The 14714-nt window shown below is 40.3% G+C and overlaps 2 protein-coding genes across 4 annotated transcripts in view; both read left to right on the top strand.

Annotated features, from left to right (window-relative positions):
- Positions 1 to 8699, top strand: part of LOC127663097 (phosphatidylinositol 3,4,5-trisphosphate 5-phosphatase 2B-like) — a 37669-nt gene extending 28970 nt beyond the window's left edge. For 2 of the 3 annotated variants that reach the window (XM_052154523.1, XM_052154526.1), the window contains 4 exons: positions 3589 to 3670; positions 7126 to 7927; positions 8049 to 8164; positions 8370 to 8699. In XM_052154523.1, the coding sequence (XP_052010483.1) occupies positions 3589 to 3670; positions 7126 to 7927; positions 8049 to 8164; positions 8370 to 8463 (1094 nt within the window). In that variant the 3' untranslated portion in view covers positions 8464 to 8699. Of the gene's footprint in view, positions 1 to 3588; positions 3671 to 7125; positions 7928 to 8048; positions 8165 to 8369 lie in introns of those variants that run through there. The other variant, XM_052154524.1, reaches the window with a different exon arrangement.
- Positions 8700 to 10811: 2112 nt separating this feature from the next.
- LOC127663111 (P2Y purinoceptor 4-like) lies at positions 10812 to 14128 on the top strand. Its single transcript, XM_052154567.1, has 2 exons — positions 10812 to 10939; positions 11417 to 14128. Exon 2 carries the CDS (start codon positions 11421 to 11423, stop codon positions 12513 to 12515), a length of 1095 nt encoding a protein of 364 aa, XP_052010527.1. The 5' UTR covers positions 10812 to 10939; positions 11417 to 11420; the 3' UTR covers positions 12516 to 14128.
- The last annotated feature ends 586 nt before the right edge of the window (positions 14129 to 14714 follow it).

The raw sequence follows: 14714 nt of genomic DNA, 5'->3' as shown, positions 1-14714 counted from the left end.
ACCGATTAATCGGCCGGCCGATTAATCGGCTGATTTTTTGCATTTTTTACATAATCGGCATCGGCCAATATCCACGCATATCAAGCCGATTATTAGGCAGGCGCATCTGTGGGCAGCCTAGTGTTGTTTTGGAACACGTACCTATGACGCACGCTGCCCCTAGAGTCATTTTCCAGCAGAGTGAGCAGACCTCAAGGAAGGAGCTAAGTTCCTTGGAGAAAACAGTAAGGGTTAAATTTGTATAACTTCTTTAGATTTAATTAAAAACTTTTGATATGTTACTGCCAACTTCAAGAAAAAACGTGACAAACACGATAGTTGACATGACGTTCGGCTACTTTGGATATTGATAGCGTAGTTGAAGTTGCATTATCACAGCAGAAGGGTTGCTATCATGTCACAATAATTAAGCAAGAATTTTGCAATTACAGACAGTGAATCTGAGACTTTTATTTGTTCTGTTTGTGTGTCTTATATTTGAGAGGGTTGTCACTCAATGCAGATAAATAAGTAATAAAAATATACCAACGCAGTATAGGCTAGTGAAGGACTGGCTTTGGTAAGCTTGGACGTTATTGGTTCTGCTGTCGGTACTGGAGAAATTAAGAAAATACATTCTTTATTGCTATAAAGAGAAAGTTATTTTATCTCGCCAGCCATTTCTATGTATAATAATATGAAACCATTTGTCTGTGATGCAATTTAGCTATTCGCAGTGAGAGAGAGAGAGAGAGAACTCGCTCACGCGGTGCCACAGCGAGCACAAAACGAGCCCTGTTAAATGAGTGACAGTACTAAACATTCAGACATAGCCTGGATTAGATCTGTGATTATTAGTCTGATTTTATTTTAGATTTTGCCTTCCAAATATTATAAAAATAATATTTATACATAAGCCGCATTCTGTCTAGCACAACTTCCTTCCCTTCACAGTGGTGCACTGACATTTCTCCCTAAAACTCAAACTTAACGTCACAATCAGCACGATCGGTGATTGTTGTAAAATGCAGTCTAGCTACTGTTGCTAAATTGCGGGACGCATTTAATAATAAAAAGAGGGCAAGAGATACCGTTCCCAAGGCGGCGCGCGCTCCGAAACACAACGCAAAGAGACAAGCAAACTATAGGCTACTTTGGGTTTCATGTGCGTGTCTAAACGATCAAATATACACAAAAATGTGTCAAAACGACCGGCTTGGAGATTCACTTAAACACAGTTTATGTCTTAAATGGACGTAGTTATGGAAATAGTTGGGGAGAAAATATGCTGCATCGGGAGCCTATTAGATCTGAACTCGGTCTTAAAGGGGAAGCTGTCTATTAAACATGTGACGATTGAGCCATTACTGCGAATCAAACAACAAAAGGCAAAGAGAAAATCACTTACAGCTCTTGAATGAATAACTTCTGCATTAATCTATCTATGATAAACTATGTGTTATTTTACAATTGATTACTTTATTAGATTTCTTTTTAGACCACACCTGAACAGTAATGTTAGTAGACCTTCCTGAAATTAAATCACTGTGCCTATAAAACGTTTATATTTGTGTAATATATATATATATATATATATATATAAACAAAAAGAACCGTTAAGAATACCGTTAAAGTACCGGATCGATAAGCAGTATCGGTAAGATAGTAATACCATTAAAACCTTAACGATACCCATCCCTAGTTATGCCTGTGCTTCTCTTGGATGCTCTGAATATTGGATTACGTGTCTGGATTGCCCCTTAATTAAAGCTGCATTTGGATCTCAACCTTCGTGTCTCGGAGCAGTTCAGTAACACCTGCTTTGTTTATTTAATATATTTGTTATACATTATTTATACAATATGTTTTTACATTATACATTTTTAATTTAAGTGTACAAGTGCAGATCGGTCAAGTGTTCAATAAATGTATTTGTTGAGAAATGTTGTCTATCTTAAGTAATTATTTGTGTTACATTTTATCTTTCAAATAAAAGGTTCAAATAAGAGGTTAAAAACAAGCACATATCGGCCAAATATCGGCCAAAATAAATCGGCAACATTAATCGGCCATCGGCCGACCCAGATTTCAAAAGATCGGCATCGGCATCGGCCTGAAAAAACCAATATCGGTCGACCTCTATTCTAAAGCGATAGCTTTTGGTGCGAAAAAAGATAAATATTTAAGTACTTTTTAACTTTAATCCAACGCTTTGTGTGACAGATTCATGTTGCCATGGATACAGATATAACATCATGTTCTCTATTTGGTTGAGACATCCAGGATAAGCACCCAAGCCATTGTGAGTAAAGAAACAGATCAATACAGATCTACACCAAAACCAACCAAGATAATGTATAGCGTTCCTCCATCTCACTTGTAAACAGCACTGCTCTTCCGGCTGTGAGGTACTTTTGTCAGTTCTCACGTGTTTCAAATGCCAATGCTATTACGTCACACATGTGTACCGCTGCTCACCAGAAGCATGATTTAAAGTAAAAAAAATGACTTAAATATTTAGCTTTTTCACACCAAAAGATTGCTTTAGAAGACATTACTTGAACACCTGGTGTAGTATGAATGACATTTATGCTGACTCTCTGTGATTTGTGGAACTTCAACAGAGAAATCTCTATTCACTTGGATTTTTAAGGACCTACTGAGCTAAGATATTTTTCTGTTTTTCTTCAAATGTGAGTAAAGAAAGAAAGTCATACACATCTGGGATATCATGAGTGTGAGTAAATAAAGACATTTTTGGGTGAACTATCCCTCTAACATCAGTGATGTCTTCAGTTTCACCCTGTAACTCTGCTGCCTTATGCTTTCAGAAGACTTCAAATACAGAGTCGTTTGGAATACTTTTATGGTGCTTTATTGTCATAAATGTTTTATTTTTATTTTTTGTCATCAATAAATTATTGTGAATGTACATATATCTGCTTGTTAAGTTGTTTATAACGTTGATTTGCTATATTGTTATATTATTGGCATGGTTTAGGCATAGGGGTAGGGTTAGGTGTTCAAAAATATACATAAGTGTAATATAAATACAATTATTTTGACTATTTACCTGCCTGTTATATGTTTTGTATTGATGATAAGTGGTTAGATTTAGGGGTGGGGTTGGGTCAATGTGAGTATAATATAATTAAATAATAATTAAACTTATTTTAAGTGAAATGAAACACACAATAAATCTGTAGATTGCCTGTGATGGAATTGTCCAAACTAAGGTAAGAATGACATGACAATGACATATTGACGATGCAAGCAAAAAGTTGCTATGGCAACATTTTTTATCATGAGATCTGGTCACCCGCATGGCCTCACTATCACTTCCTCAAATACTCCCAGTACACACTTTGTCCTTCATATTTCTTCCTGTTTTGGTTCCTCTGTAGCTTTGGGTCTGTTTTCACTTTTCCTTCTACACTGGCATCCTCTTTTGGCTCCCTGCTGCCTAATCTTGTCCTGATGCATCCTGAGACCTTCATTGAAACATGATTCTTAATGTGCACTCCCTGAACCCTTTAATGACTTTGCCTCAGACTTTTACAATATTCATAGTACAGTTTGTTACTAGACATGTCTTTTTGCCCATTACAGAGTGGCTCTGTGTTGAGAAGGATGAGAAGGAACTGATGAGGGACCATTTGTTTCCACCCTCCTCCTGTGCATTGCCTGCTAAGTGAGTCAAAAATTAGTCACCAAATAGACACAAATAGACCAAAAAAGAAGTGAATAGTGACTTTATGACTTTATCCATAGCTATGATTCATTCCAAGTTGCGAACTGAATTTATGCAAAAAAAATATTATCGCAAAAACAAAGTGTGAATAAAGCCTTTGTAAAGAAGACAATTGAAAGAGGAGGCGAGAACCGGCTTTTCAATATAAATAATAGTTTAATATAAAACTTAAATAGAAGACACAAACACACATGAAGGACATGTCCATAAACTATCTCTCTCTCCTGCACAATCCTCCGCAGTCGGCCTTTATCCCTCTCGGAGGCTTGATTAGCCTGATAAGGGACTGGGTGTGTATAATCACGACCCAGACCCGCCCTTCGCCCTGCCACTGCCGCGTTTCCATCCAAGGGTGTTAAAAAGTATGAAATCGTCACTTCCGGAGATTTGACGGATAGAGATAGATCTGGTGGTTTAGAGCATGCATACAAAACACTCTGAAGAACTCTGTCTCATGTTTGGGAGCAACAGCATCACACACTTCTGAGCTCTATATATGTGTTCATCCATCCTTATGACTATACCACGTGGATATATTAGATATTTTTCAAAAGTGTCAATAAACCTTCCGTTCCCCGTTTGTCGCTCACTTCGACGTTGTGTCGAAGAACGACACTAGGAGTCTCTCTTGATAGCCTCGCACATCTCTGAACTTGAGAAAAGGCCAATGAGAAATTGGAAGACAGAATTTGCGTATCCCGTCTCCGGACATATGGGTATAAAGGGAGGGAAATGCATCTGTCCATTCAGATTTTTCCTTCTGAGATGAGCGGTTGTGTGATCAGCGAGCTGCATTTACTGACTGTTCACTCATCTCTATAGAGTGTATACTGTTGGATCTATGGGGCATATCAGCGGCTTTATCCTTCTCTGCACAACAGTTTTTTCTAAAAGTGAATATTTTCGCTAAAAGAGTTTATTTATCTAAAAGAGCAATACACGGCGGCGTTGAATGTCCTTTTCAGGACGTGTCTTTATAAAGATGCCCTTCCGCCCCTGTGTAGTTCCTGGATGCGGTCAAGTTCTATCCGCTCCTGACGGTCACAGATGCTGCCTCGCGTGTCTGGGCAGTGATCACACTGAGGCAGCGTTTCTGGATGATTCGGGTTCTCAATGCGAGAACCTTACCATGGCTATGTTGCGGTCGCAGCTTTCATTCCTAAAAAGGAACGCCACTCCAGCCGCCCCTCGCATCGCTCCTTCCCACAGGATTGAGGATGACCCGGCTGGCTATGGAGGCGATTTGGGGATTGCAGTGGGCTGGATTTCGCCAGGTACATCCCCACGAACCACCCGCCCCCCGGCACGCTTGTTGACTTCCGCCCGGGCTCGGGGTGACAGTGGCTCGCCGACAGTGGCATGGCCAGTCTGCTTATCCCCTTGAGCTCCGAGCTGGATGATGAGCTCACCGCTGCATCGGAGAGTGTTCCAGCGTCTGACACGGAAGACTTGATCGGGTCGGCATTCCCAGTCTGACGCTGACGCCCAGATGGCCGACATGCTTGCCCGGGCTGCCGTCAGCGTGGGGTTGGACTGGAACCCTACGTACTCCCCACAGCCTTCACGACTAGATGACTGGTTTCTCAGTTCTGGGCGCGGCTCACATGATGAGCTCCCCGCTTTTGCATCCTGACGCCACATTGCCTGCTCCGCCCCGCCAGGTACATCAAAAACGATCGTCCCCTTAGTGCCCCTCGCATGGAGCTTGGACCCGTGGCTTTCACTTCCCAACCCATCGCGCTGGTTGGCCACGACCATCCGACTTGGCTACGCAATTCATTTCGCCAGGCCCCCGCCCCCTTTCACCAGCATCCGTTACCTCGGTGCACGGCGAAGACGCCAACATCCTGTGCGCGGAGATTGCGACCCTTCTACTCAAAGACACGATAGAGCCTGTCCCTCCAGCTGAGATGAAGAAGGGTTCCTACAGCCCTTACTTCATCATACTCAAGAAAGGTGGCGGCTTACGACCGATCTTGGACTTGTGAGTTTTCAACCGGCCCCTGCACAAACTTCTATTAAAAATGCTCACACAAAGGCACATTTTAACTTAAGCCTGGCATCAAGTTTGGTTCGTGGCGGTAGACTTGAAGGACGCGTGTTTCCATGTCTCTATCTTGCCTCAACACCGACTCTTTCTATGGTTTGCGTTCGACGGCCAGGCATATCAGGACAAGGTCCTACCCTTCGGAATGTCCCTGTCCCCTCACGTCTTCACGAAGGTCGCAGAGGCAGCCCTTGCCCCGCTAAGGGTAGTGGGCATCCACATATTCAACTACCTCGACGACTGGCTCATCCTGGCCCACTCCCGATTAGTTACTGTGTGCCCACAGGGACCAGGTGCTCAGGCACCTCAGCCACCTAGGGCTTCAGGTCAACTGGGAAAAGAGCAAGCTCGACCCGGTTCAGAGCATCTCTTTTCTCTGCAAGGATTTAGTGTCAATGATAGCGCACCTCACCAACGAGCGCGTACAGTCAGTGCTAAAATGCCTCACGTTATTCAAGCCAGGCACGGCGTTTCCTCTAAAATATTTCCAGAGGCTCCTGGGGCATATGGCATCCTCCATGGCTGTCGCGCCGCAGGGGTTGAGACCACTTCAGCACTGGCTCCAGATGCGAGTCCCGAGATGGGCATGGCGCTGCGGCATGCACCCTGTGTTCATCACCCCTCCACCTTCCACCAGACTTTCAACCCCTGGACAGACCTCTATTTTCTGCGGACAGGAGTCCCCTTACAGCAGGTGTCTCGACGGGTTCTGGTCAACATAGATGCCTCCAAACAGGGTTGTGGTGCTGTGTGCAATGGACACGCAGCCGCTGGCTCCCCTACTGGCCCATGCTTCTCATTGGCCCTACTGGCCCATGCTTCTCATTGGCCCATGCTTCTCATTCAGAGATGCGCGAGGCTCTCAAGAGAGACCCCTAGTGTCGCTTCTTCGACACAACGTACCATTATTTCAGGATGACCAGAGCAAATTTTCAGATGTGATGATTGGCCCACTGGTTAGTTCGGTTCTGAACAAGTTATTCAGTCACTTGACCTTTTTGATGTGCAACTTTTATTCCTAACAAATTCAATAGGAGTTTATTTGGTAAATGTGTTTCCTTCGTAGTTTATGCACATTTCTTCTTATCGAATAAAAAATGTATCCACCTCAAGCGATCGTATAATTAATGTGCATTTTGGAAATGTATTTGCATCTTAGTGTTTCCATCCAGCAGTTTTTATGCGATATCCCAAAACATGCATAGTAAAACGTTGATGGAATCACAGCTTATGATAAATTATTTTTATTAATATCCTAATTCAGATGTCCTTGTACTTATGTTCTGCTAGCTTTTCACACTGGAAATATGGCTTCCTGACTTGGACCTGCTTTTTGTTCCCACTGCAGAACTCCATTAGTCTCACACACCGCAGCCCCAAACAGCTACACCAATCCTGCTTATTTTATCTTTGAGGGGATGCCTGTGTTGCGGAGGGTGGAAGAGATTCCCTCGCCCTGCAAGGAGTCCCAAGAAGTGTGGGCTAAAGACACAATGATAAAGCTCCCTAGAGTGACAGGCCATGGCAAACGGTCTGCTCTGAGGTCAGACTTCACAGAGATTGAGATTCCTGGCACCCTAGCACCCAACAAACCTTTTTGTGAGAGTTCAAGTGAATTGCCATCGCCTGCTTCCTCTTATCAGCTTTTTCCTGAACCAGATGTCCCTAATACATTGCAAAATCAGAGACAGGGCACTTCCTCAAAACAGTACTTACAGTTACAGTCCCTTAAGAACAATATGACACAGAATTCAGTATTATCAGTCAACAAACTCACAAATTCATCTTATATGAACCATTCAATTTTTTCCCGGGACATACAGATGCCACTAAAGGAAAAAGTCCAAAAGGACTATCACAGGCTCCATGAAGGCCAGCCCAAGCCAATGCGAAAAGGTCCAAAGCTCTACCCAAATATTTCTACTAGGGTTCCAATCCATGAATCCTCAGCACCCTGGGTAGTTGAGCAGCTATCTACAGCTTCTGGAGACAACTCACTTACAGCCCTTCAAATGGCAAAATCACTAAGTGAGGTGGATTTTCAACCTGTAGATAGGAAGTACCATTTTCATCAAATTTCATCTCAGCAAAAGCATCATGGATATGATTATGGTTTAGCTAATGAGAGAAACTACTGTTGGGAGAAAGAGGTGAGTTGGTACTTTATATGTACCAATGCAGAATATTGTATATTTTGACTTTAAGGTTAGAATTGGTAATGACGTGATTAATTTAAGCTTTGATGAAAAAAAAGTGGATGTTTATCGGCAGGTTTCAGTCTTGCATGGAGCCCCAGAAACAGTGCGGGAGCTGCTTAGTACTCTTGGTCTGCAGCGCTACACTCTGGACCTCACCCACAATGGCTGGGATGATCTTGATTACTTCAGGTGAGGATAATGTGCTGAGGGGAACAGATGATCTGAGATGGTTTATCTTCAGTCTGTACATTTCACAGTTCTTTCACGGTTATGCTTTTTAAAGACTGATTCAAAGCTGCGAAGGCACTTTAAAAAGAAAAAAAAAGTGCTCAAAAGTGCCCTACATGTGTCCCAGTAATATAAAAAGTGAAATGTGTTCTCTGGTCTTGTGTAGTGGTATTACCGAGGAGGAGCTGTGTGCAGCAGGTGTGTCCAACCCATCTCATCGACGAAGAATCTTGGAGAACCTACCCAAGATTTGGGACTGAACACAGAGACTGGTTCACTGTCTGGTTATAATGTATTGTTCAGGAGATTTTAATGAATGATGAGATAAAATGTAGCCTCTGATTTTTTTCCTGCTCGATTTGAAAAGTTTACATTTTCATTTGTCATTTCATTTGTAATAAAGTTGTATGCTGTATTCATTCATGGCAGACTCGTGGATATGTATTATCTTTTTAAATGTGCAAAAATAAAATGATTGCTGAAGGAGTCAGCTGGATTTTCCACAGGGTTTTAATACAGATAGCAAATTGTCCTTTGATTTCCTTTATATAAAACTATAAAACTATCAAGACTATTTTAGTTGCTTTCTCATTTATGATGTTAACATGACGGTAAGTGGATTCCGCCCCTCCCCTTAGTCCATCCACTGTTGGGTCAAATAGTATTTTATTACTTTATATTCTATTTAAATTGTTATTTAATGCTTACATTACATCATTGTGATGGTTTTATAAAGTCACAGAAAAAGAGCAATGTTTAACCGTTCATGATCACTGAAAAATACAAACGGTGATCTTGAAGAAAATATTCTGTTTTCTTTCAGATAGAGCTGCCTCTCTCTGACATAAAAACATTAAGTCTGGGATGTTTGTGATTACTTGATGGACAGATAAATAGATTGACAGACAGACAGATAGATAGATAGATAGTGACAAAATGTTGGAGAAAGGTCAGCATAAGTTACTCATTACAAGATGTGCCAACACATACTTGTGTGCTACAATGTAACTCTCTTTTGTATTTGCTCTTAAAATAGTGCTGTGAATGGGTGAATTTTTTTTCTAACTTTGAATCTTAGCCTTATAGTAAGCAAAAGAAAGCAGGTGGAGAGTAGATGTGTGTTCTTCATGGGCTTGTCAAAACTGTTAGTCAAAAGATTATGTGGGCCACAAGAGAGATACTGAGCAATTTCCCACTCGTATTCTTGTAAAATTTGCACTTCTCCAGAACTGCCCCTCTGCCTAGCCATCAGGTCAGCAATTGCAATGCCCCCCAGCATGTACACATGATTTTTTTATTCCAGGACATATCGTAAATTGTAATTTAATATTCCTTTACTATAACACGATGTGTAAGCCATATATAATTGCTGAATGATATAGTTGAATGAGTTTGAAAACTACATCACTGATTGTTCAGCCTGCATGGAATATGCAGTTTATAGACATTTAGAGTACTAAGTGGGGATTTTCATAAGACATTTGCTCTTCTGTGTTAGCCTTTCTACTTCCCTAAACAAACATTGATCATAGTTTGTACTATACTCTCCTACCAGTACAACTTACCTCGCTCTGTTATCTGAATTGGTGCAATATAAATGTGTGTCTCTCAGAATGTTTATGAGTGAAATGTATATTGATGAAGAATCATTTCCGGCAAGTGAGTGTTAACTGCTGTGTGATAAGGTCTCCGCTCCAAGGAAGACATACTACCTCTCATTGGTTGAATGGCACTGTTTTAAATTATTTTATTTTTTTTACATTTTTTATTAACTTTAAACAAATATGAATCAGCCTCTGGGAGCTCTTAGGAAACAGTATGGATTTTCTCTTTATTTTCTCTGGTTATGCCTTTGAGGATACTGAAAATGCAGTTTGCAATGGCATTTTATGGGAAGTAAACACACCCCTAAGACACACATTTCCTCTTAGTTGTAATGCTAAAGTGAAAGTTACAGAACAGATCATTTTGACTCATGTAAACAGAAAAACATTTTTTGTTGCCCATACAGAGCGAAATAAAATGTAAACTTATGACAGATGTGCTTATTTAGGCTGTTTCTTGGCTATTGCTTGGGTACTACAAAACCATCTAAAAGAATAGAATAAGGATATTAAGAGTGTCAATATCTGGAGTGCTAATATAAAACAGAAAGAAAACTAAACAGTGTTTGCATTGGTATTAAATTGTATAGTCCTATCATTTTCCTTAAAGGATTTTAGCTTAAAAACTGGGCTGTGCCAGTTCGTGGGCTAACAAAGAGCGTTTAAAGGGCATAGGAGATGAGCTTTGACAGTATAATAGTGTCTGTTTTATGGGATAAGATGACCAAAACTGATAAGCGACACAATGATACCGAGGTGGTCTGAGGTTTTCAGCGTGATTACTTTTTCTACTTCGAAGATTTTTTTAAACGTTTTTTTAAAATAAGACTTTTCAGTAGTTTGAAAGCTTTGTTATGAGTATTTAAGAAAAGCGATTAGACATTAAATAATATCTGTAACTAGCCCTTTGTCGGATTGGTCCTGAGGCGCTGAAAAGATAATCTTAAATTGGCGCCGATTCTCCGCCCCACCGATCACGCGCTCATCGCGTAGCTCGAGCTCAAACTCAATCCAATAAATCTGGCTACTTTAAACTCTTAAGCAGGCTGAGGAGGTTTGATCCATTTAATCTCAATCTTCTACGTTCATGATTTGATCTGCGAGGGACGAATGTACCTCGTTCGACTGAACGGTAAGTTGCAGTGCGTGACCTCGCACCCTAAATCCTGATCATTCTCTCTCTCCCTGATGATTTAATTTTCATCCAGATGTAGCTGCTCCGTAAATGGAAAAAGCAAAATTTTGTGTGCAGTTTTCAGTTTTACCTTAGCTGTTTTGGGAATTACTATAAAAGGCAAAAAACTAGTGGAAAGGAGAGAAAGTTTCACAAGAGATTATTAGGTATTTTAAATGATAAGATTTATTCAATTTCCTGCGTGTACGGGTTTGACCCTCTTTTTCGACAAAAACACAAATAATTTAAAATGAGAAATAGTCTAAACATTGCTAATTCTTTTCAGCCAGTATAATTCATGTTGATTTTATAGCCTGAGACATATTTTTTGGAATTACACTGTCTTTAAAGCTGTCTTTATCCCATGTGTTGTTGCCTACAACATAAAAATACATTTTCTTAAAATTGCTATTTTTCTCTCCCCCATTTAAACAGAAAAATGAATTCATTCTTAAGGGAAGGTTTCTCAAGGAATTTGTCCTTTCCTCCCACCACACTGAAAATGATGTCTTTGGAGGAGGCAAATTTTAGCTGTCGCTTCAGTGAGGAATTCAAATATATCCTACTACCTGTGTCATACTCATTGGTGTGTTTCCTGGGACTGACACTAAACTCTGTGGCACTATGGATGTTCATTACTAAGATGAGGCCCTGGAACACCAGTACAGTGTATATGTTTCATCTGGCTCTGTCAGACACACTCTATGTGCTCTCCTTGCCAATGCTCATATATTACTATGCAAACCGCAACCATTGGCCATTTGGGGTTTTCCTCTGTAAGGTTGTGCGCTTCCTTTTCTATGCCAACTTGTACTGCAGCATCCTTTTCCTCACTTGCATCAGTGTGCACCGCTACCTTGGCATCTGTCACCCCATTCGTACTCTCACTTTGGTAAAGCCACGCCATGCCCACCTGGTCTGTGTTTTGGTCTGGATAGCAGTCATAGCCTGCTTGGTGCCCAAGCTGATTTTCGTCACTATTTCTCAGAGGGACAATGACACTTTGTGTCATGACACCAGCGGCCCGGGAGACTTTAACAACTATGTTACTTACAACTCAGTGGTAATGGTGCTGTTGTTTATTCTGCCCTTTCTGGTAATCATGATTTGCTACTGTTTAATGGCACGGGCCCTGTGCCAACCCAGAACAGGCCTGGCCCAAAGTCAACAGAGTGCTTCATCTCGGAAGAAGTCCATTAAACTTATCATAGTGGTGCTGGTTGTGTTTGCAATCTGCTTTGTACCCTTCCATATCACCCGCTCCCTCTACTATGCCTATCGTATTCTAGATGCTAACTGCCGGTCCCTTAATATTGTCAACTTTGCTTATAAAATCACTCGTCCACTTGCCAGCATGAACAGCTGTTTGGACCCCATACTATACTTCCTGGCGGGGGATCATTACCGCTCGAAACTCATCAGAGTGTTCACGAGACAAACGGCCAACAGCCGATCCACTGCGTATGTGCACTCACCTCCTAAGAACAATTTTGTACTGGCCTTTAAGAACCCAGATGCCCAAGCCAACAATTAATTGGGTATTTTGTTTTTACACGATATCCTAGAAGGCTGCCTCAAAAGGTTTTAGAGACCCCATGTGTTCAGTGTCAACAGCCGTATCGCTTGAAGCACAGAGACATAAATCTGAATGAGTCTGGATGGCCTTGTTGTAAATACTAAGGTGTAGATGAAAGTAAAGGTGTTTCTTTGGAGATGGGATATGGTTTGCTTTGTTTGTGTACTCTTAATGTTTTTGCCATCAAGTATTATCACTGGTAATATAATGCAGAAACAGTGCAGCTCATTTTATAAAAGCACTGATGGCCAGTTCACTCTTATGGATACTTTCATCTGCTGAATCTGCTCACTGTTGGTCAAGGACATAATCAAATCAAATCAAATCAAATCACTTTATTGTCACACTACCATGTACACAAGTGCAACAGTAGGTGAAATTCTTGTGTGCAGTTCCGAGCAACATAGCAGTCATGACAGTGATGAGACATATACCAATTACAATAAACAACATACTTACACAACACAATTTACAAATCAAATGTACACATACTTACACAACACAATAATTATATACAATACACACAATATAGAATACACAATATACAATACAATAAGTAAGGAGTATATGAAATATATATATATATGAAGTAGTATATTGAGGAGAATATGTTGACAGTCCAGTGTGAGATTATAGCTGAATAAAGTGCAGTGCTAATTATTGATCCTGATAGATCAAGTGTTCAACAGTATGATTGCTTGGGGGAAAAAGCTATCATGTAGTCGGCTGGTGCGGGTCCTGATGCTGCGATACCGCCTGTCTGATGGTAGCAGTGAGAACAGACCATGACTCAGGTGGCTGGAGTCTCTGATGATCCTCCGAGCTTTTTTCACAAGGCAGTGTTGAGCTACTGTCAAGACCAAAAACAAAACCCACTCTACATGCCAGAGATGGACTCTGGCCTGTGACTAGTACTACAAAAATGGAAACAATGCCTCTGTGTTCTATTATGTCTGAAGGTCCCGTTGACGAAAACGAAGATTTGAAATCCTGCTGTGAGAGAACGCAACTGTAGTTCCATAATTTTTAATGAATAATTATAGTGATTCTTCTACCAATTCCAAAAGAGTACCTACTTTACCACTTATTTTTTAATTTGATCCTGAATGTTGGAAACATTATAATTTATATAAAATAAGGTAAGATGCAATGGAAAGTTCCATTTATTTGAACCTGAGAGACAATGTGAGATACTGTGATTGAAAAGGTGAATGGTTGTGAGGGAGGCTGTAAAGTCAACAAGCACAACTGGAGTTCTGCAGATATCCCCTCTTGGCTGCTTCTGCTGTTTTTGTCATTTGGCAGAGGAGCTGTATAGCTGTGTAGCTGTACATGTGTGTGAGCCAGTAACTTAAGTCAGTAGCTTCATAAGTAAACAATTGAACTATTAAAATATGAAATCAACTGTTCTCAATTATTAAATCAACATCTATAGAAATAAAGAAGTATAAAGGTTTTTATCTTAGTAATTTGTGGCTTTTACAAATGGAAAATACAGTAAATTGAATCTGCCCATTTAGAAATGATCCATTAGATGGAAAATGCATTTATGAGTAATTTCTTTGACAACTAAATAAATTACACACTCATATTTAATATGATTTAAACAAATGGTTGTTCAAATCAGCATTGTATTTTCTATTTTTTAGAAATGGGTTGCAATGCAAATTTGTTTGTGGTTCATACAATGTAGAGTTCAAAAGTGTTTGTGCTAATTTAAAAGTTAAGTGTTTTTCTTTTATATTTTCAAATGCTGAGTTCATCATCTTGGAGCATCCTGTTGTTAACAGTGGTTTTCTAAGATTCTTTTTTATGTTTTGAAGAGCTGCACATGGAAGGATGTTCTGGGACTCTCATTGAAAGGCGCTTCAGTTTTTCTTTTGGTCAGTAGATGTCCCCAGTGGCATTTTACATTTTAATGATTAGAACATGGACGTCATACCCTCATCTCCCTGAACTCTCTAGCTAATGTATTTTTGACTAAGATAAATTGACCTGTTGGCTGCTTCCTTTGTTGTGGGAGAAAATATGGGTTGTTAAGGTCATGAATAGTTAAAGATACAAAAATTTTTTTTATTAATGTTAACATTAAACAATAATATATATTTTTCTTATACCAGAAAACAGTTTCTTCTGTTGTCAGATGTAGATGCTTAA

This window comes from Xyrauchen texanus, chromosome 23 (genome assembly GCF_025860055.1).
Source record: "Xyrauchen texanus isolate HMW12.3.18 chromosome 23, RBS_HiC_50CHRs, whole genome shotgun sequence".
Lineage (NCBI taxonomy): Eukaryota > Metazoa > Chordata > Actinopteri > Cypriniformes > Catostomidae > Xyrauchen > Xyrauchen texanus.
This window is presented reverse-complemented; position numbering and strand designations above follow the sequence as displayed.